Below are 24,075 nucleotides of genomic sequence, written 5' to 3'. Positions count from 1 at the left end.
CAGTGAGGGGGTGTGAGATCTCCTCGAGTTGGGAGATTGGGGTGGCACCATTTTCCCCAATACCAATACTGTGGGACTTCAGAGAGCAGCACAGTGGCCCCCAGTGGAGGTGGGATCAGTTTATGCCAAATTCTGCGCCCCACCCCCGGCTCCCCAGTGCCTGGCAACAGCTTATTTGCTGGGGCGAGACTGACTCTGGGCTGTCATAGAAGGCCTCTCCTCCAAAAGACCAGCACAGCGAGCAGCCCCATGCACCAAGTTCACTGAAAATCAAGTGCTTCAAAACAATACCCGCAGTTCTGAGTGGAACCAGGACCAGACTTACTTTTTTTCTTTCTTCATTTCTTTTGGAATTAGGCTCATAATTTCTTTTTGTTTGTTTGTTTGTTTGTTTGTTTGTTTCATTTCCCTCTCTCTCTCTCTCTCTCTCTCTCTCTGTCTCTCTCTCTCTCTCTCCCTCTTTCTCTCTTTTGGATCAGGCTTCAATTTTTCTTTCTTTTCTTTTTTTTTCCTTTCTTTTTCTTTGGAATCAGCCTTATAGTTTTTTGATTCTCTATTTGTTTTTTTTTTCATTCCCTTTCCTTTTTTCTTTTGGGATCAGGCTTTTCCCCTCTTTTTTTTCCCAGACTTATTCTAGCAAACAAATCAAAGCACACCTAGTTAAAGATCCAAACACTTCCCACTGCAAGCAAGGAAGAGCTCTGCAGAGGACTGACCAGGGGGAACGAGTAACAAAAACACAACAGTGAGTGCACACAGCATGTACCAGAAGCACTTTCTGAAGTTTCAGGCCCTGAACAGTGCATGACCCCTTTTTAATATAGTAGTACTCTCAGGTGCAGGAAATATAACAAGCTTTTCAAACACGCAAAAGACAGAAACTTAGCCAAAATGACAAGACAGAGGAATTCTCCCCAAAATAAAGGTAAAGAAGAAATCACAGCAAGGGACTTGCTCAAAATAGAAAAAAGCAATATATCTAAACAGGAATTTAGAACAACACTCATACTAGCTTGAAAAAGCACAGGAGACACCAGAGAAACCCTTGCTGCAGATATCAAAGACCTAAAACCTAGTCAGACTGAAATAAAAAATGATATAACTGAGATGCAAAACTGACTGGATAGGGTCACAATGAGGAACGAAGAAGCAGAGGAGAGAATAGGTGATATAGAAGATAAAATTATGGAAAATAATGAAGCTGAAAACAAGAGGGAAAGGAAACTATTAGATCACTAGGGGAGACTTAAGGAACTTAGTGATTCATAAAATGAAATAATATGCATATCATAGGAGTCTTAGAAGAAGAAGTGTGAGGAAAAAGGGGTAGAAGGTTTATTTGTACAAATTATAGCTGAGAACTTCCCTAATCTGGTGAAGGAAACAGATATTCAAGTTCAAGAGGCACAGAGAACTCCCCTCAAATCAATAAAAACAGGTCGACACCATGACATATCATAATGAAACTTGCAAACTACAAAGAGAATTCTGAAAGGAGTTAGGGACAAAAGGTCCTTAACCTACAAGGGTACACACATAAGGTTAGCAGCAGACCTGTCCACTGAAACTTGGCAGGGCAAAAGGGAGTGACAGGAAATACTCAGTGTGCTGAATGGGAAAAATATGTAGCCAAGAATTCTTTATCCAGCGAAGTTGTCATTCAGAATAGGAGAGGTAATGAGTTTTCCAGACAACAAAAACTAAAGGAGTTCATGACGACTAAACCAGCCCTGTAAGAAATTTTAAGGGGGGCTTTCTGAGTGGAGAGGAAAAAAAAAAGAAGGCCAAAAGCAACAAAGACTCCAAAGGACCAGAAAATATCACCAGAAATACCAACTCTACAGGTAACACAATGGCCCTAAATTCATATCTTTTAATAATCACTCTGAATGTAAATGGACTAAATGCTCCAATCAAAAGATATAGGGTATCAGAATGGATTAAAAAAACAAGATCGTCTATATGCTGCCTACAAGAGACTCATTTTAGATCTAAAGACACCTGCAGATTGAAAGTGATAGAGAACCATCTATCATGCTAATGGATGTCAAAAGAAGACCAGAGTAGCCATACTTATATTAGACAAACTAGATTTTAAAACAAAGACTGTAACAAGAGATGAAGAGGAAATTATATCATAATTAAGGGATCTATCCATCAAGAAGATCTAATAATTGTGAATATTTATGCTTCCAATGTGGAAGCACCCAAATATATAAATCAATTAATAACAAACATGACAAAATTCATTGATAATAATACAATAATAGTAGGGGGCCTTTAATACCCCACTTACAACAATGGACAGATCATCTAAGCAGAAAATCAATAAGGAAACAATGGCTTTGAATGACACACTGGACCAGATGGACTTAACAGATATATTCAGAATATTTTACCCTAAAACAGCAGAATACATATTCTTCTCGAGTGCACATGGAACATTCTCCAGAATAGATCAAATACTTGGTCACAAATTAGCTCTCAACAGGTACAAAAAGACTGAGATCATATCATGCATATTTTCAGATCACAACACTATGAAACTTGAGGTCAACCACAAGAAAAAATTTGGAAAGCGCTCAAATACATGAAGGTTAAAGAACATCCTACTAAAGAATGAATGGGTTAACCAGAAAATTAAAGAAATAAAAAAAATACATGGAAACCAATGAAAATGAAAACACAACAGTCCAAACCCTTCAGGATGCAGCAAAGGCAGTCCTAAGAGGAAAGTATATTGCAATTCAGGCCTATCTCAAGAAGCAAGAAAGGTCCCAAATATACACCCAAACCTTACACCTAAAGGAGCTAGAAAAGGAGCAGCAAATAAAACCTAAAGCAGCAGAAGAAGGGAAATAATAAATATTAGTGCAGAAATAAATGATGTAGGAACAAAAAGACCCAGTAGAACAGATAAATGAAACTAAGAATTTGAAAGAATTAATAAAATTGATAAACATAGCCAGACTTATCAAAAAGAAAATAGATAAGACCCAAATAGATAAAAATCACGAAAGAGATCACAACAAACACCACAGAAATACAATTATAAGAGAATACTATGAAAATTTGTATGCCAACAAACTGGGAAATCTGGAAGAAATGGACAAATTCCTAGAAACATATAAACTACCAAAACTGGAAAAGGAAGAAATAGAGAATTTGAACAGACCTGTAAGCAGCAAAAAAATTGAATCAGTAATCAAAAATCTCCCAACAAACAAGAGTCCTGGGCCAGATTGTGTCCCAGGGGAATTCTATCAGACATGTAAAGCAGAGTTAATACCTATTCTCAAACTGTTCCAAAAAATAGAAATGGGAGGAAAGCATTGAAACTCATTCTATGAAGCCAGCATTACCTTGATTCCAAAACCAGACAAAGACCCCACTAAAAAGAATTACAGGCCAATGTCTCTGATGAGCCTAGATTCAGAAATTCTCAATAAGATACTAGCAAATCGAATTCAACAGTACCTGAAAAGAATTATTCACCATGATCAAGTGGGATTCATTTCTGGGCTGCAGGGCTGGTTCAGGATTTGCAAATCAATCACCAGCATATACCACATTAATAAAAGAAAGGATGAGAACCATATGATCCTCTCAATAGATGCAGAAAAAGCATTTGGCAAAATACAGCATCCTTTCTTGATAAAAACCCTCAAGAAAGTAGGGAGGGGTGCCTGAGTGGCTCAATTGGTTGAACTTCCAACTTCAGCTCAGGTCATGATCTCACAGTTCGTGGGTTCGAGCCTCGCATTGGGCTCTGTACTGACAGCTCAGAGCATGGAGCCTGCTTCAGATTCTGTCTCTCTCTCTCTCTGCCCCTCCCCACTCCTGCTCTGTGTCTGTCTCTCTCTTTTTCTCAAAAAGTAAATAAACATTAAAAGAATAAAAAAATAAAAGCAAGTAGGGATAGAAGGAACATACCTCAAGATCATAAAGACCATATATTAAATAAAGACCCACTGCTAATATCCTCAATGGGGAAAAACTGAGAGCTTTCCCCCTAAGGTCAGGAACATGACAGGGATGTCTACTCTCACCACTGTAGTTCAACATAGTACTGGAAGTCCTTGCCTCAGCAGTCAGACAACAAAAAGAAATTAAAAGCATCCAAATAGTCAAGGAAGAAGTCAAACTTTCATTCTGCAGATGTCATGATACTCTGTGGGGAAAACCTGAAAGACTCCACCAAATACTGTTAGAACAGATCCATGAATTCAACAATGTTGCAGGATATAAAATCAATGTACAGAACCCAGTTACATTTCTATACACCGATAGTGAAGCAGAAGAAAGAGAAATCAAAGAATTGATCCCATGTACAATTTCACCAAAAGCTGTAAGATACCTAGGAATAAACCTAACCAAAGAGGTAAAAGAGCTGTGCACTGAAAACTAGAGAAAGCTAATGAAAGAAATTGTAGAAGACACAAGGAAATGGAAAAACATTCCATGTTCATGGATTGGAAGAACAAATATTGTTAAAATGTCTATACTACCAAAAGCAATCTACACATTCAATACAATCCTTATCCAAATAATACAAGAATTCTTCACAGAGCTACAACAAAGAATTCTAAAATTTGTATGGAACCAGAAAAGACCCTGAATATCTAAAGTAATGTTGGGGAAAAAAACCCACCAAAGCTGGAGGCATCATAATTCCAACTTCAAGCTGTATTACAAAGTTGTAATCATCAAAACAGTATGGTACTGGCACAAAAACAGACACATAGATCAATGGAACAGAATAGAGAACCCAGAAACAGACCCATAAACGTATGGCCAACTAATCTTTGACAAAGCAGGAAAGACTACCCAATGGAAAAAAGACAGTCTCTTCAGCAAATGGTGCTGGGAAAACTGGACAGCAACATGCAGAAGAATGAAACTAGACCACTTTCTTACACCGTACTGAAAAATAAAATTGGATGAAAAACTTAAGCGTAAGACAGGGAACCTAGAGGAGAAAACAGGCAACAATGTCTTTGGCCTCAGCCACAGCAACTTCTTACTTGACATGTCTCCTGGGGCAAGGGAAAGAAAAGCAAAAGTGAACTGTTGGGACCTCATCAAGATAAAAAGCTGCACAGCAAAGAAAACAATCAACAAAACTAAAAGGCAAGTGATGGAATGGGAGAAGATATTTGCAGATGACGTATCAGATAAAAGAGTTAGTATCCAAAGTCTATGAAGAACTTATCATACTTAACACCCAGCAAACAAATAATCCAGTGAAGAAATGGGCAGAAGATACGAATAGACACTTTTCCGAACAAGACACCCCAATTCCAAAGAAGTCATCCCGATGACTAACAGACACATGAAAAGATGCTCAACATCACTCATCATCAGGGAGATACAAATCCAAACCACGATGAGATACCACCTCACACCCGTCAGAATGGCTAGCATTAACAACTCAGGCAACAACAGATGTTGGCAAGGATGCAGAGAAAGAACACTTTTGCACTGCTGGTGGGATTGCAAATTGGTAGAGCCACTCTGGAAAACAGTGTGGAAGTTCCTCAAAAAATTAAAAATAGAACTACTCTACGACCCAGCAATTACACTACTACACTTATCCAAAGGATACAAAAAAATGCTGATTTGAAGAGGTACATGCACCCCAATGCTTATAGCAGTGTATCAACAATAGGCAAATTATGGAAAGTGCCCAAATGTCCATTGACTGACGAATGGATAAAGAAGATGTGGTATATATATACAATGGAACATTACTCAGTGATCAAAAAGAATGAAATCTTGCCATTTGCAACAACATGGATGGACGTGGAGGGTATTATGCTAAGAAAAATAAGGCAGTCAGAGAAAGACAGATATCATATGATTTCACTCATGTGGAATTTGAAAAACACAATGTTGTTGGCAGGGTGTTGGGTGGGGTATGGGCTAAATGGGCGATGGTATTAAGGAGGGCACTTGTTAGGATGAGCGCTGGGTGTTATATGTAAGTCAGGAATCACTAAATTCTACTCCTGAAACCATTATTACAATATATGTTACCTAACTTGGATTTAAATTTCAAAAAATAAATAAATGTCTGCTTCACCTCAGTTAATCATTAGGAGTGATTCATCTTTGTAGATTGTTAGGCCTAGAAGGAACCTCAAGACATCCTAGTCTGTACTTAGAGACCTATGGTTTCCTGCCAATTGACTTTCCATCCTCTGCTTGGACATTTCTAGTGACAGAGATAGTCTTTCCTTTTATCTTCGATAGTTGTAAATGTTTGGAAGCCCTTTATATTAGATTGGCTTGCACTCTTGTTTTGAATCACATAGAAGTCTAATTCCTTATGCCTAATCCTTTTCATATTTATGAAGAGATCCTTCACATTCTCTTTGAGATATCCCTCCTTTATATGACCTATCTCTTTACTTTGCTGACTCTTCCTATATACCTGCCTATTTTTCTGCCTAAGTGATTTGTGATTCTGGCTCTTTCCCAGAAAACGAACACTCAGAAATTTTCTTTTTGCATAAGGACAGGCCTGTGCTGGCAGAAAAGGTACCTGATTTCAGGTTGCTTATAACGTACAGGGAGAAGACACTGGACAGCAACAGGAAAGAAATCAGGGAGAGGTTTCTTAGTTTTCTCCAATCTCTTTAAGCCAAACTTTCTTAGTGAAATCTCTGTTTGAATCTTAAACTGCCTGTATGGGACCACATTTAAGACTGTCCCTCCAGATTACAGCCCAATCAGTGGAGAATATTATGCAAATTAAAATAGGAAAAAAACGTAATAGCACATATCAGCTATTGAACATTCTAAACATATCTGTAATGACATAAATTTTAAACACAGTGTAAATTGTCTTTAAGACAACACACACTCATTTCCCTAATCATGCCCTTAATGAAAATAGTGAACAACTGCTGGTCTCCTTGAAAATATAACACTGTGATCTAGGAAGCTCATCTGGCCCCACTTTCGGCTCTGTGAGCATGTTGGGAAAACAAGTAGTTGAGTAGTGAAGATACAGTCATTCAGCTTGGTCTGCATAATGTCAGACAATCCAGAAGGTTTTTTTCTTCCCTTGAATAGAACACATTTTTGACTGAATTGACTGACTGTTTAGGTTCCTTGTAGACACAGTCTTAGCAAAGAAAACTAAAAATTGCTTTTGGGGAAGAAAATTGTAGCTAGTTATATCTCATAAAACCATTCTTGTGTTCATTTTCTGGAGGAAATTGCTGCGAGTGTATCTTCTAGGGCCAATATGTAAGAGACCTTTTTATGCTTAAATAAAAGCCCAGAGATTTTCTGTCTCAGAGTTGTTCCATTGACTTGTCTTAGTTCTGAAAATAAAATGAAAACCTTTAGTCAAAAGAAAGCTCACACTTTAGTTAAATACTGACATAATTTGAACTTACTTTATTTGTTTACATTATGTCTAACACCTATGTTGTCCAGTCTTTGGAGATACAAAGAAATGCTGTTATTAAAGCAGAAGCTTCTTTGGTTTTCTGATACATTTTTTGGTACCTAAAGTCCCATTTAAACATAATTCCATGATTCCATAGAAAAATAGCTATTCATCTTTGTGTTTACATAAAGATACGTTAGGTTTACAATGCTTGATTAAGTTTATGCCTCTAAAATATGAATGACATCATTTGGCCTGCTGGATAGTAGATTTATTTTAGTAAGAAATCTTTCAGATCAATTCATAAATGAGAAAGAAATAAATGTGAGTAAACATTTGTTCTATTTTGGTTTTTAAGCTATAATGATTAGAATTCAGTCAGCCAAAAGGAAATTAAATTTGAAATCTAGTTCTTGTTAAGAAACTTTGCATGCAGCTCTTCAACCCATTGTTTTAGAATCTCTGTGGTATGAAAGTAGAACATTACTTTGGTAGATGTAATTGTTGGTAGGTTGGAGAGCAGAAAGAAACTCAGTGCGTGACAGGAACTCTGTGCCTTCTGAGTATAGCTCCTAAATGCAGCCAGGGCAATGGATAAATCAGAAACTGGAGCTAGAAGTTACTCAGAAGTCGACATCAGTGTCAGTGATGTGATGAAAATGTGATTTATTTTGAGAAATTGATGGAAAAATTAAAGGAAGTGCTTTCTGAGCAGAACAAAGAAAAAGATAATTGTTTTAAGATACACACACACAAACCCATCTTGAACATGGGAAATTTATTATGTACAGATTCTGTTGAAAGTTTGTGGATAGATATACAGTAAATTTTGAAGGGTATGGAAAGCATGCTTTTAGGAGTACTGTTTATAATGAAATAAACCTTTACATTATGAACTCTTCTTTCAGTTTCTTATAAAAAGCACTATAAAGTCAGCATTCTTTTTTAATTTTTTTTTCAACGTTTATTTATTTTTGGGACAGAGAGAGACAGAGCATGAACGGGGGAGGGGCAGAGAGAGAGAGGGAGACACAGAATCGGAAACAGGCTCCAGGCTCTGAGCCATCAGCCCAGAGCCTGACGCGGGGCTCGAACTCACGGACCGCGAGATCGTGACCTGGCTGAAGTCGGACGCTTAACCGACTGCGCCACCCAGGCGCCCCTAAAGTCAGTATTCTTAATGCATGCATAAAACAATGCCTTACACATCTTACATGCAACTTTTCTACACCCGCAGAGAGAAAACGGTAGTTTCCCTACACAGAAAGGCTGTTATTTGCAGATCTACTCGGCTGCTCTGAGTCATTGATGGTTACAGGCTTTATATTTAACTTGAAATGCAAAACAGTTTCTTCCAAGGCCTGAAGTTAAATCATTTCGCAAAGTGTATACAGGTATATTCTGGGTTTTCTTTGTCTTGCTAAATACACTTGAAAAACAAGGTCTAACATTTTTAAGACTGTGTGTGTGTGTTTGTTTAGTGGCATCAGTTGCATTCTTTTTTCCCTCCACATGCCAGGAGGGTCCTTTCATGTATCTTTTCCAGTGCTTGCCATTATGAGTTTTAATCACAGCAGGAGAATGCTTTTCACACAACTTTGATGGGGTCATACTTATTGGGATGGCTTGCCCATTATTTCTAGCTAAAATCTTGGACTATGCTGTACACATTATCTGGGGTTAATGTAAGTATAGCATTCAGGATTTTTGCATCTATTTGCAAATGAGATTGGCTTATAAGAATGCCTTTTTCTTTTTTGAGAACTGCTGTGGTCAGGTTTTGGTTATTCTTACTAAGTGAAATGAACCGGATGGCTTTTCATTATCCTGAAATAGTTTATAGGGGAATCATCTGGTCCCTAAAAGTAGGAAAGAACTTTGTAGAGAACTTCTTGAATGAAATGATAAGTGCTGTGAATAAAAATAAAGCAAGGTAAGAGGACATAGTGAATGGGTCTGCTGTTTCAGATGAGGTGGTTAGAAAAGTTCTCTCAAGTGAGCAGAAACCACCATGAAAAGAGGGATCAAGCCATGCAATTATCTGTGGAAGTGCATCTTAGGCAAAGGAAACAGAAGGGCCAAAGCCATAAGAACAGAATTTGGTTGACATATTCGAGGAACAGTGAAGATGCTAGCCTACCTAGAGCAAGGGAGGTAATGATAAGATATGAACTCTGAGTGATAGTGAGAAGTCTTTGTTTGGAGCCCTATAGGCAAAAATCAACAAAAGTATATTTCTTTGTCTTTTCTGTTCATCTGAAATTTTATTCTTTAATCATGTTTTTCTTTATTTTTTTATTTGATTTGCTCATGTATATTTTTATCCTTTTTCTGTTTTTTAATAAAGGTTTAAGAATACAAGTTTTCTTTTAAGTACAGCATTGCTTGCACTCTATAAGGTTCATGGTCATAAGTCACATGGACATCTCTAAGCTACAAAAAAGGCTGGGAAATGGAAGATTTTTATTTTGTTATTATTTAAAATTTTTTTTAATGTTTATTTTTGAGAGAGAGAGAGAGAAAGCGCATAAGCAGGGGAGGGGCACAGAGAGAAGAGGACACAGAATCTGAGGCAGGCTTCAGGCTCTGAGCTGTCAGCACAGAGCCCAACGTGGGGCTCGAACTCACAAGCTGTGAGATCATGACCTGAGCCAAAGTCAGATGCTTAACCGACTGAGCCACCCAGGCACCCCAGAAATGGAAGATTTTTAAATGAATGTACATGGCAGCCCTGGTCAAAATCAGGATTCTGATAGTAAGGAATAATGGGAGAATCAATATTGGATAAACTACTAGCAATATCATTCATGGGGTGCCTGGGTAGCTCAGTCAGTTAAGTGTCTGACTCTTGATTTCAGCTCAGGTCATGATCTCATGGCGGTGAGATGGAGCCTTGCATTGGGCTCCTCTCTAGGTGTGCAATGTGCTTTATATTCTCTCTCTCTGTCTCTCTCTGTCTCTCTTCCTCTGCCCCTCCTCAGCTCATGCTCTTGTGCTCTCTTTCTCTCTTTCTCTCTCTCAACAAAAAAAAATCTTTCATAGAATCCTGTCATTTTCTGGGAGATTTTTCCTGTAGATTCTATGCTATACAAATTGTTACCAAACGTTGTGAAATGGAAGATACCCAACTTATTTTATGAAACTAGCCAGAAGCTTGTATCAAAACTAACAAAGATGGCTGAAAGGAAAATTATAGACCAGTTTAACTTATGAATGGAATTTTTAAAATTAATTAATTAAATTATTAATTTATATCCTAGTTATTCATACAGCGTGGCAATGATTTCAGGAGTAGATTCCTTAATGCCCCTTACCCATTTAGCCCATCCCCCCCGACAACTCCTCCACAACCAACCCTCTGCTTGTTCTCTATATTTAAGAGTCTCTTATATGTTGTCCCCCTCCTTGTTTTTATATATATATATTTATATATATAAATATATATAATATATAATATATAAATATAAAATATAAATATAATATATATATATTATATATATATTTATAATAAATATTTATATATATATTTTTTAGCTTCCCTTCCCTATGTTCATCTGTTTGGTCTCTTAAAGTCCTCATATGAGTGAAGTCATATGATATTCATCTTTCTCTGACTAATTTCTCTTAGCATAATACCCTCTAGTTCCATCCACGTAGTTGCAAATGGCAAGATTTTATTCTGTTTGATTGCTGAGTAATACTCCATTGTATATATATACCACATCTTCTTTATCCATCATCCGTCTATGGACATTTGGGCTCTTTCCATACTTTGGCTATTGTTGATAGTGCTGCTATAAACATTGCATGTGTACCTTCGAAACAGCACGCCTATATCCCTTGGATAAATACCTAATAGTGCAAGTGCTGGGTCGTAGGGTAGTTCTTTTTTTAATTTTTTGAGGAACCTGCATACAGCTTTCCATAGTGGCTGCATCAGCTTGCATTCCCACCAACAACGCAAAAGAGATCCTCTTTCTCTGCATCCTTGCCAACATCTGTTTTTGCCTGAGTTATTAATGTTAGCCATTCTGACAGGGGTGAGGTGGTATCTCATTGTAGTTTTGATTTGGATTTCCCTGATGATGAGTGATGTGGAGCATTTTTTCATGTGTCTGTTAGCCATCTGGATGTCTTCTTTGGAAAATTGTCTATTCATGTCTTTTGCCCATTTCTTCACCGGATTATTTGTTTTTTGGGTGTTGAGTTTGATAAGTTCTTTATAGATTTTGGATACTAACCCTTTATCTGATATGTCCTTTGCAAATATCTTCTCCCATTCTGTCGGTTGCTTTTTAGTTTTGCTGATTGTTTCCTTTTCTGTGCAGAAGCTTTTTATTTTCATGAGGTCCTAATAGTTCATTTTTGCTTTTGTTTTCCTTGCCTCCAGAGACATGTTGAGTAAGAAGTTGCTGCAGGCAAGATCAAAGAGGTTTTTGCCTGCTTTCTCCTCGAGGATTTTGATGGCTTCCTGTCTTACATTTAGGTCTTTCATACATTTTGAGGGGTTTTTTTGTGTATGGTGTAAGAAAGTGGTCTAGTTTCATTCTTCTGCATGTTGCTGTCCAGTTTTCCCAGCACCATTTGCTGACAAGACTGTCTTTATTCCATTGGATATTCTTTCCTGCTTTGTCAAAGATTAGCTGTCCATACGTTTGTGGGTCCATTTCTGGATTCTCTATTTTGTTCCATTGAGCTGAGTGTCTGTTCTTGTGCCAATACCATACTGTCTTGATGATTATAGCTTTGTAATACAGCTTGAAGTCTGGGATTGTGATGACTCCAGCTTTGGTTTTCTTTTTCAAGATTGCTTTGGCTATTCGGGGTCTTTTCTGGTTCCATACAAGTTTTAGGATTGTTTGTTGTAGCTCTGTGAAGAATGCTGTTGTTATTTTGATAGGGATTGCATGAATGTAATTGAAAGCCCCAAATACAAATGTATCAGTTTTTTAGCATCAGAAGAATCATCCATCATGATCATGTAGGGTTCATACTATTAAGTGTAAGAATGCCTTAATATTAGGAAATCTTTTTAAAGAACACAACATATCAAAAGATCCAGTGAGAAAAAAATATAATCACAATAGATAAGAATTGATAAAAGGTAGCGCTCGTTTCTGATTAGAAAACTAGTCCTAGACAACTAAAACCAGAAAGACATTTCTTCACTGAAATAAAGGTATCTAACTTTTTCTCCTGGTCAAGCTTATTCCAGTTCAAAGGATAAAAGTATATTCCATATATCCCTAGCCTTATCAATCTGTGACTACAAAATATACTTTTATTTAATATAGGAAATAGTATGGTAAAAAACCATAATAATGCACTCCCAGTTACTTCTGGAAGTTTCTCAAGGTATTCTCTTATATGTACTGCAGAGCACATTTCTCCTTCCTCACATCTTTCCAACTTACATCTTTCCAACTTGCCACCATATAGCTGCCAATAACTCTAGTTAGGTAGAGTATGTACAGTATGCTTGGCATACCTGTTTCTATGCTCAGGAAAAAATTGCACCCAGTAGTTCTTTTCTTCTTTCTTTTTTTTTGCTATTTGAGTATAAAAATGAAGATACTTCTAATATTGCCTTAGAGCTTTAGTAATAAGTAGTTTTATAAAATCAAATTGTCTACTCCATTGTGAAGGTGTTAATATGAATTTGCCCTAATAATAAGCTGAGTAAGGTTTAAATTTTGAAACCACAGTAAATGAATGTTTTACATCACTATTTTTAAGCCTTTATTTTAAATTATTTTTTCTTTTTTTTACCACAGCCCACATTAAGAAGAGGGAGTGGATGGGTGAGCTAGGTGAAGGGGATTAAAAGATACAAACTTCCAGTTATAAGTCACAGGGGCGTAAAAAGTACAGCATAGGAAATAGAGTCAATAATATTATAATAACTTTTTATGGTGACAGATGGTAACAAGACTTATGGTGATAATTTTGTAATGTATATAAATGTTGAATCATTATGTTGTATACCTAAAACTAATATACTATTATATGTCAATTATACTTCAATAAAAATTATCTCTTATATTGTGACTCAGTACATACTCATACACAAACGTTCTCTATATGTGTATTTACATAATTAGAAGTTTCATAGAAGTTACCAAGGATCTATGCAAAATACTCATATTATCCTCTTAGAATTAAAAAAAATTGATGTCAACCCACCAAATTGATTTCCCTAGACCATGCTTTTCAGCAATTTATGGTTATTAAATTTTGAAAGATGAAAATCCATTGGTTTTTAGAAATATGTCCTAATTTTGTTGTAAATATTAACTTTTCATGTATAGGCAGGATGCTTTCGGTGCTAACTCTAAGTTTTTCTCTAACTTATAGGAGGGTGACAGAATCAGAAAGAACCTTCTAAATTATTGTTTATTTTCTTTCTGCAGCTCTCATGTGTGAATATAAGTATAGTGCATCAGTACTGTAAAGATCTCACCAACTGGAAGTTACAGTTTTCACCATCAGCTTACCTTATCCCTTTTGGTCTGGTTCTTTTCCTCAAGGAGTGGAAACTTCTTTCCTTCAAGTTGCTTTAGTTGCAGAGTTAAGCAAATGGCCAATAGTGGGTTTGGTAAACAATGCGCAAAATGCTCCAACTGTTCATCTACTTCTAAGCAAGATGTACTGTATGTATGTGCCTGTAGAAGAAGGCTTTCTCCAATCTCTGTGGTGGAAATGTCCCAAGAATCAAGCATGGGCAGCTCAGAATATGAAGTTTCAGCAGACAGAAAAAAAGAAAACCAACCCATCACAGATAGTGCCTCTGGGAAAGTTATGGTAAATATTGAAGTTTCTATATCCCAACACAAGTTGACATCCTATTTCCTAATCCCATCCTTAGCTTGATCATCCATATCCCTTGGTCCCTTGTCAGCTAAATCATTGCCTTCTTAACTATTAAAGGAACATTTATTGCTTATGTGAGAGGTGAGCAAAATTGGTTAGTAATTTCTTTTATGATAATTCCATCCACTGTTGAGTTATTTTCCATGATCACAAATAATTTGGAATGTTATTCCAGCTTCTTTAGTTTTTAATGGTTTATACAGAAATGAATTGGCTTTCAAATTGGATTAAATCTGAATTTGGGCCATTGTTACAGTGAAATATAGGGTGGTTATTATTTATGACAATTTCTGGTTATCAAGATGGAATATCAAATATACTTTGCAAAGCTGATGTATGTTAGTTACAATCTATGACTACCTGGTAGGATTGGTTTGCGGGGTATTTTACCTTTATGGAGAAGAGGCAGTATGGAAGATTGTAGTTGATACAGCACAACTTTGGAGACTGAGAGCAGTAAGTTTTATTTTTATTTATTTATTTATTTATTTATTTATTTATTTATTCATTCATTTATTTAAATATGAAATTTATTGTCCAATGGTTTCCATACAACACACAGTGCTCATCCCAACAGGTGCCCTCCTACCCCCCATCAACCCTCAGTTTATTCTCAGTTTTTAAGAGTCTCTTATGGTTTGGCTCCCTCCCTCTCTAACTTTTTTTTTTCTTCCCCTCCCCCATGGTTTTGTGTTAAGTTTCTCAGAATCCACATAAGAGTGAAAACATATGGTATCTGTCTTTCTTTTTATGACTTATTTCACTTAGCATAACACTCTCCAGTTCCATCCATGTTGCTACAAAAGGCCATATTTCATTCTTTCTCATTGCCAAGTAGTATTCCATTGTGTATATAAACCACAATTTCTTTATCCATAATCATCAGGTAAGTTCTGATGGATTTGGGATGCAGGTTATCATGTAGACTTGCCTGGATTCAGGTGACTAGATTGAATGGCTGGCTTCTTATAGTCTCTTCTAGCGTAATAAGCCAATGAATCATATAGGACTTAGAATTTTAAAAAAGACAATAAAAAGCACAATATTTCTTTTATACAATAAATATCATAGCACACATTTAAAAACAAAAAAAGACAATATTTCTTTTACACAATAAATATAGCACACATTAAAGATTTGTCATATTATTTAAATTAGGGTTCTTATTTTGTCAAGATACAAGTGTACTGTATTTGTACTACAAATATATCTTAATTTTTTTATTCCTTTTGGTGTAAGCCCTCGAAAACCTCCAATGTGGACAGAAAAACGTCTCAACAACAATGGAGTCGGGGAAACATTACAGAAGGAAAAATTCCTCACATAAGGATGGACAACGGAGCTGCTATTCGGGTATATAGAAAGCAAACTGAAACTTCTAGGAACTTGTAACTCAATAGTTAGTGGCAAAAATGATTTAAAAATTAGTTTCTAAGGAAAGGAAGGAAAGAAAAGAGAAAATTAATCAGTTTCAAGTATGCCGAAGTCTTTACCAAAGAAAATGCAGACTAATTATTTTTTCTGCTTATAGTGAACCAAATAGACTTTAATTAAAGCAGAGGACATTTTTAGTAGTAAAATGAGAACATTTTGGTCATTATGTCTTGCCTGTTGCTGAGAACAATCTTGGGGTCTTTGTGTAGACCTCTTGAAGACAGAGAAAGACCAGATGACTTGAAATGGTTTGGCTGTTCATTTCCTTGATGACTGGTACTGAGGCCAGAATTTTCCTCATGGACCCCTCCATTTTTTCTAGACTGTGATGGGATGGGTACCAATATTACTCTTCTAAGGATTCTAATTATTATGGTTTGAATATTATTACCATTTTAGAAATTAACATGTGTTCCTTTAACATCACATTAAAAGAACCACAATAAGAACAACTAGAAGAAGAAAACTGAATTAACATTAAATAACTTTTTTTTGACATTTATTTATTTTTGAGAGAGAGAGAGAGAGAGAGAGAGAGAGAGAGGTGGAAGGGCAGAGAAAGAGGGAGACACGGAATCTGAAGCAGGCTCCAGGCTCTGAGCTGTCAGCACAGAACCCTATGTATGCAGGGCTTGAAGTCATGAACTGTGAGATCATGACCTGAGCCAAAATTGGTTGCTTAACTGACTGAGGCACCCAGGCGCCCCAACATTAAATAACTTTAAAAAGTGTGTTAAGAGGTGTTTGGCAATTTACTTGAAGTGATCAGAAAAACTTCCTGAGAATTCTAACTTGAAAAATTTAATTCTCCCACTTTAAATAAAAGGCCTGTATTTTTGGGGGGGATGCCTGAATGGCTCAGTAGGTTAAGTGGCTGAGTCTTGGTTTTGGCTCAGGTCATGATCTTATGGTTCATGGGTTCTAGCCCTGCACCCGGCTCTACAGTGATGGCACGGAGCCTGTTTGGGATTCTCTCTTCCTCTCTCTCTGCCTCTCCCCCACTCACTTTCTCTGTCTCTCTTTCAAAGTGGATAATTTAAAAAAAATAGATAAATAACCTGTATTTTTAAAAAATCCACAACTTTACTGAATTTTAAATTTAGACCTAAGAGCTTTTATAAAAGCAAAATATGTTCATTGTAAAATATTAGGAAAATATAGATAGAAAAGTGAAGAAAATAAAAATCATGAGCCAGATATAACCGAATTTAAAATTTATTACTTTTATTTTTTCTATACATGTATGTCTTACTCTATTTTTTCTTTCCAGTTCTTTTCCTGTTTTAAATTATGAAACATTTCAAATACATACATATTTTTAAGCAAATAATCTTAACTAGCATAACTGAAGTTTTTCTTGTCCTATTAAATGGACAGGATCATTTTAAAGTTTTTAAACATTTTGGAAGAGTATAAAAAAGGAATTAAAGTCATCCAAAATTCCACTATCCAGTGATAGCTACTCTTAATGTTTAGATGACCATCTTTCCAGATATCAATGTCAGCACCTTCACATACCCACATTTTCATAATGGGATCATATCATACATGCATTCATACTCTACACTATATCATTCTATGTCAATAAAAATAGATCTACATTACCATTTTTATAGCATCCTCTTAAGATTATTACAAACAAGAAGTAATTTTCTCCTTATTTTCACCACTATGTAATTATGTCAAAGCAGTTAGTTGAAGAAAAAGATTAGTTTATAAAACTAGTTGGGCAATAGAGCTATTTCTATATCCATTCCTCATTTAAAATATCCTATTTAAACAGTGTTAAAATACTGTGTCCAAGTTGTGGTTCTATATGTTAAAAAAGCAAATGAGAGTTTTCTCATTTAAAGAACAAGAAAAATTGGAGAAATAGTTATATAGTTTATATCATTTTGTTCTGTGGAAAACAAAAGGGATAAATGACCATTTAAATTGAGATTTTACTCATTTTTCATAATACATAATTGGGAGTTTCATATAAATATAATAAAAATAAAATATTTGTCTTTTTTTAGTCATAGTTTTTCTGATTTTGATTCTCACCATTAAGTGGTTGTAGGAAGAAGGAAGGGAAAAAGTAATTATAAATCACTGAAAGTCCCGTCTTGGGAACCATCACCTGGGCAGGATGTACCCTATGTGAGTCCAGGAGTTGCCATTTGCATCATTCAAGACCATAAATCCAACATTCTTACCCCAGGGTTCAACTCCACATAACTGGTCTGTCACTTCTCACAGGTGTATATATGTAGAAGGTTCCTGGCTGGCTGGCTTACTGACTGAATTTGTTGATTTGAGTCATTCATTTACTGATTCATTCATTCATTCATTCATTCATTCCATATTTGCACTGCTGTTCCTGTGGAATGCCTTCCTTGCTTTGTTTGCTTGGATGATAGAAAAAAGATTCTCGATTATTTGCTTTTGTTCCCTCACATGCTGATCTCAGAAGCCATCTCTTTTGTAATGTTTTCCCCTATTCTCCCAGTATTTTAGCTGTGGTCTCTGGCCCCAATGTTGTTTTGTATTTTTTTTTTAACTTAAGACTTTATAACTTAAGTGATAATCTTGTCTCTTGAGTAGCTTACAAATTCTGAGAAAACAGAAATTGTGTTTTATCCATTTTTGTACAAAATATGTACACAAGGAACTATCTAAGGAAAGTCTAACATGTTGAAGCCAAACATTTCTTCTTTCTTCCTTCCTTCTTTCCTTCCTCCCTCCCTCCGTGTCTCCCTCCCTCCCTCCCTTCCTTCTTTTCCCCACTATGTGCTAAGCATGAATGTTTTACCTACAAAGTTTCAGGGTAGGCTTTTTAAAGGATACAGAAGAAACAGCTTCTTAAGCTTCCAGACCATCTTGGAAGAAAAACATGAACCAAAGTATTTGTAAGAAAGAGAGTAACAATAATACGTGAGGACCAATGCATACATACTGAGGGAAGTCAAAATAATGGAACAATTACCAAGGTGCAAAGTCGGGGAACTCCTTCGTGAGGGAGATAAGTAATTAGTTGGGCATTTAATCTTTTTTTATGAAAGTAAGACAGGAACGTAAGCAGCAGAAGATATGAAGATTAGCAGCTAATTTATCTCTTGCACGGCAAAGGTGAAAGTGGTTGCAGAGAAATAGAGTAGCATCTCCAGGGAAGGCTTTGACTGCTGACCCAGCAGAGGCTTCACCTAGTGGCATTACTTTAGATGTTTTGTCCTATTATAGTCCCCAGGCATCATGTGTCCAGAAAGTCTTATTAATACCCTGATCTTGATTTGGATCAAGGAGACTGACTTCCCCAACCAAACAGGAAAAGAAAGTGTAAATGAGTTACATGCTTGTTATTTTACAATGAGAACCAGGATGCTGGTGTTGGCAAAAATAGTGCATTATAATTTTTTAAATAATCTTAACTTCTATTGGGTGCTTACTATGTTCTAGGTGCTATGCTTTTTTTAAAAAGTTGAAGTGTAGTTGACATACAATGTTACATTAGTTTCAGTTTCAGGTGTACAACTTAGTGATTCGACAATTCTACTCATGCTATGCTCATCATGGGAAGTGCAGTTACCATCAGAAGTTAAATAATATGTGGAAGGATTCTTGGTCTGGATAGCGTTACTATGGATGGTTTTTATTTTCTTCTCGGTGCTGACTTACATTAAAATTTCTGTCAGATACTGCTTTTTCTAAAACAAAAGGAATGAAACCACTAAAGTGCTTTTTGATAGAAATAATGAAGTAAAGAAAAAGTGTTACTTGGTAAACGGCAAAGCAGCTATTCAGTGGTTAATAGGTGTTGATTTTATAATACCTCTCTCCGAATTTGGGGATAATTTCTTCGGTAAATGTATTTTATACACACAAACACACATTCATGTATGCATTAATATTCCATTCCTCCTCTTTCTTATGAAGACATTTCATTCATTGTAGTTTGTAAGAGATTCATCTTGATACTTTTGAGGTTTTCTGTATGTCTCCATTGGGATGTTCATGGTTTTTCCTCCAAAGGGCAATTAATGAGATTTGCCAAAACTCATTTTTGGTTAATTAATATCAAATAGGTGGCATCTTCTATTTGATTTTACCCTGGAGCAGAAACTCTCTTCCCTTGGTTGGGTATCTATCAGTATTATGTGTTCATTTTTAATACCTGATGAATACCTGATGAAAGAGACAAAGGAGCTCTTATTTTTTATCCAGGAAATCTATACCTTTGGAAGAATATTGGGACAAGGGAGCTTTGGAATGGTCTTTGAAGCTACAGACAAGGAAACAGAAACTAAGTGGGCAATTAAAAAAGTGAACAAAGACAAGGTAAGACTTATTAGCAGCATCACACTGAGGGCACGGTGCCAGGGCAGGGTGGGGTAGGCGGTATAGTTTTCACACTAACAGCTGCCTCTGAGGGCAGGGCCTGGGCTGTTCCCCTGGATAAATGTGGCCATTTCCCTAGCCTTCTGGGAAGGGACCTATTCTTGAACTCATGTATCTGGGAAAAGCAAATGAAGGATTAACTAATGTAACCAGTATGACCAAATAAGGGTAAAGTTCTTCGGAATGAGTTGAAAGTAAGGGCTGATTCTGTGTCTGTGTAGCTGTAGGGCTAAGGGCTAGATATGGCTTAGCTAGACTGAAGTCTCAGTGCTCTCTCCCAGTGTAGTTCCAATGGCTTTCCTCCTATCCTTTCTTCTCCTTTGATTCCCTATATCCTCATTGTTAGCTAAGTCTCTGATTATTCATCCCACCTGCTCTTCCCGTTTGAACCACTTTTTCAGCAACTGTCAACTGTGCTGTTTACTTGTAGCCACTGTTTTTCTCACTGGATTTCTCCTGGAGTGGACAATGACTGGGCTTGTCTTTAAGAGAGAGTCTAGGGCGCCTGGGTGGCGCAGTCGGTTAAGCGTCCGACTTCAGCCAGGTCACGATCTCGCGGTCCGTGAGTTCGAGCCCCGCGTCGGGCTCTGGGCTGATGGCTCAGAGCCTGGAGCCTGTTTCTGATTCTGTGTCTCCCTCTCTCTCTGCCCCTCCCCCGTTCATGCTCTGTCTCTCTCTGTCCCAAAAATAAATAAAAAAATAAACGTTGAAAAAAAAAATTTAAAAAAAAAAAAAAAAAAGAGAGAGTCTAGCTTCTCAGGCTTTACACCTGATCATTTCATCAGCTTTTAAAAAACCTCTGTGCCTGGGAAAAGACAAAAGATGGTGTTTTTTTTTCCTTGGGTTTGTGATGATTAATATTACATTTACAAAGTGAAATAGTAAGTTTTATGTATTCTTTAAAACAGACTATAGCAAATTACATACCATTTCTCTCTAAAGTTTAATAAAATAACATACAAATCCTAATAAAGGGAGATCTAGAGACTTTCTGGAAATCTTTAGAATTCTAGAACCATCGTGCTACATGGGATGTTGTTTCCTTTGCCCCTTTGGTGTCAGGGAGGGCTAGGGGTTAGATTTTAGGGTTATATAGTAGGGTACCTGCATGCAACTTTAGGATTTCAAAATCTTGCATACACATACTGATGATGAGCATTTATAGGCACTAATATAGTAAAATAAATTTATATACTCAATTTATGAATTGGACAATATATTTTACTGTATTATATGCAGGTTAGGCCATTTGGGGAGGGAGGTAGGAATGGAATTGAGACTTGTATTAGGAGAAATTGTGGTAACTTTCCATGTCTAGTCTAGATAAGAATTCACTCCTCACAGTTACTGTTTCTCTTGACCCTCTAGGATAACCTTTAATTGTTGACTTCTTTCACCCTAGGGCGTAGTGGTAAGCAGTTTCCTACTCATTCTGAGATGGTAATGGTTGAAGGGTAAAGGTAATTGGATGCAGGGATGACTCTAGGTAAAATTTTAACTAGGTAAAATTTGCCATGTGATCCATCTTTTTGCAGTCCTTGAAGAACTATTACGCATTTTCTAACCTTGGTGGTGGCATGGGGGTGGGGCAGAGGAATAAGACCTTTGTCGTCCCTTTCAGGGATGTTTTTTTATGTGAATAAGGGCAATGCTGGTAATTTAGATATCAATAAGGGGGGATGATTGGGGTGGTGGTAATGGTGGTGAGGGTAGAAAAGGCCCTTCTAGAATTTCTGAGATGACTGTAGAAAATCAATTGTACCCTGATTTGCGCTCCCTGGGATGTGCCGCCTTTGCCTTTTGCCATCAGGTATGGTTAAAGGTTACATGTAAGGAGATAAAGCTGGAGTTAGGTTGGTCTGAAGGTAAGATCTCTCTGGGCTCTGTGCTGAAAGCTCAGAGCCTGGATCCTGCTTCGGATTCTGTGTCTCCCTCTCTCTGCCCCTTCCCTGCTCGTGCTCTGTCTCTCTATCTCTCAAAAATGAATAAACGTTAAAAAATTTTTTTTGAAGGTAAGATCTCTCTCTCTGTCTCTCTCTTAGAAGCTGGGGGTATCAGGAAGTGACATATTGCAGGGCTAGGTGTAGAATCTCACTGCCTATTTTGTATATAAATACAAACATATAAATATGTAAATAAAAGCATATATATATATATATATATATATATATGCACACATATATCTTCAAAACAAAACAACAAAAGAAAAACATTTTGTTTTTAGCTTCTCCAAATGATGTCACTGGAAAGTAGATTTTGGTTTTATTATGCTAACATCACAGGATTAACATGATTTTGAAGGAAATACCAAAAGGCATTTTAAAAACTGGAACAATTCTCTCAGGGGACAGAGACCATGTTGTGGTTAATTTATAGAAACAGTCCAAGAAACAGATGTGGCTTGAGGCCAAATTATATATAACTTAAAATTGGACAAAGGAAAGAAGGGCCATAATTTAATCTTATCGTGGAAATAAGTTGCATATTATCGTTTGGAAAGGGAACTTCTCCAGAAAATGTAGGAAAAGATATAAAAATGACTGTAACTTTTATATTGAGGTTTGTATTAGTGACATTCATATGTGAAATCTATGCGTCCTCATTGTGAAAGGCTGGAAGCTCTGCTGTGAAGCTACTTGAACGGGAGGTGAATATCCTGAAAAGTGTGAAACACGAACATATCATACATCTGGAACAAGTGTTTGAGACGCCTAAGGTAAGGCTTGTTCAGGTGCTGCACTTTGAAAGTTGTTACTATTACAGATGAACATCACTCCCTTCTGCAGTCACCCCTGTAGGGCACAGGTGTTCCTGTCCGTGGCATGTGTCTGTCACTGGAGATTGATGAGGGCATTCTGGAGGACTTTTATTATTGATTATATAATTAGGTGTCTGATGATTAGATTGATGTCTTTAGTGATATTTCTGGGTGGCTTGTTGAAAACAAATGTTTACAATTGAAGCAACTTCATACACAAACAGATAGTAATTAGAGCTTCCTTAGAGATGGCTTTCCTTTTGTTTTGGGCTTTGGTGTCTCCATTAGAATCTCTTAGAATATTGTTGTAATTTTGCAAGGTTAGCTTTATAAGAAAGTTGGCATGGGTATATCTGGCACTGTGTAGAAGATATTTTACCTTCTGTGTTTTACCAATGTGTTTAATCTTCTTTCTTCCCTAGATGTTATCATTCTTCTCTTTAAATGCCTGTAATTTTTATTTACAGTTGTTCTGAAGCCTGAGTTATTTGCCATCCTGCCTCCAGATTGTTTAGTGCCTGTGGGTTTGGGCGTTTCTCTGCTTGGAGGCGGTATAATGTAGTGGTTAGGCATGTGGACTCTGGGCTCAGATTGCCTGTGCATTCGAATCCTGGTTCCACCACTTATTAGCCAGGAGACCATTTTGTTATCCAACCTCTCTATACTTTAGTTTCCTCATTTGTAAAATGGGTTTAATAATAGTATCGACCTCATTTGGTTGTGTGAGAAGGGAGACGATTCATTCTCAGAAATACCAAATAAAAGCTGTGGTGTCTAGTAACAGTAGGTTTACAACCTATTGGAAATATGTACAAATCTTCCCCACCCCCGCCCCCACACACAATGGAGTCCCAAACCCTTAGAAACTTCGCTTCCCGGTTCTTCTTCCCCTCTCCGTTTCTCGGGCTTATTTTCGTGGGCTTTGCAATGAGCATGAGCCAAAGAACAAAGGGAGGAGGGACTGAAAGTCTCTGCGTCACCTCAGGGAATGTACATTTGTTCCAATCAGATTACTTTTTGCCTTACGCGGGTCTCGGCAATGCCTCGGTAAGGCTGTAACCTCTGTAGTACTCAGCCAGTGAGGAACCAGGGGAGGGACTCTTGTGCTAGGAAATAAATTATCTGCTGTAAATGCCCTGAGGGTGCCTGTCTGTCAGACACCCACTTGCAAGAATGTTGTTTAATTAAAGCCTCACTTCACTGTGCTCTGAGTCTCTGCATCCTTTGATTGGGCCGG

At 36.9% G+C, this 24,075-nt stretch overlaps 1 protein-coding gene across 5 annotated transcripts in view; it reads left to right on the top strand.

The window, feature by feature from the left end:
- Positions 1-24,075, top strand: part of STK33 (serine/threonine kinase 33) — a 168,936-nt gene that overhangs the window by 86,973 nt on the left and 57,888 nt on the right. For 4 of the 5 annotated variants that reach the window (XM_045484403.1, XM_045484408.1, XM_045484404.1 and 1 more), the window contains exons 2-5: positions 13,810-14,200; positions 15,509-15,622; positions 19,907-20,020; positions 22,692-22,796. In XM_045484403.1, coding sequence (XP_045340359.1) covers positions 13,976-14,200; positions 15,509-15,622; positions 19,907-20,020; positions 22,692-22,796 — 558 coding nt within the window. In that variant the 5' untranslated portion in view covers positions 13,810-13,975. Of the gene's footprint in view, positions 1-13,809; positions 14,201-15,501; positions 15,623-19,906; positions 20,021-22,691; positions 22,797-24,075 lie in introns of all 5 variants that reach the window. The other variant, XM_045484407.1, reaches the window with a different exon arrangement.

Source organism: Leopardus geoffroyi, chromosome D1, assembly GCF_018350155.1.
Source record: "Leopardus geoffroyi isolate Oge1 chromosome D1, O.geoffroyi_Oge1_pat1.0, whole genome shotgun sequence".
In the NCBI taxonomy this organism is placed as follows: Eukaryota; Metazoa; Chordata; class Mammalia; order Carnivora; family Felidae; genus Leopardus; species Leopardus geoffroyi.
The sequence above is the reverse complement of the archived record's forward strand: the minus strand, read 5'-3'. Positions and strand labels throughout refer to the sequence as shown.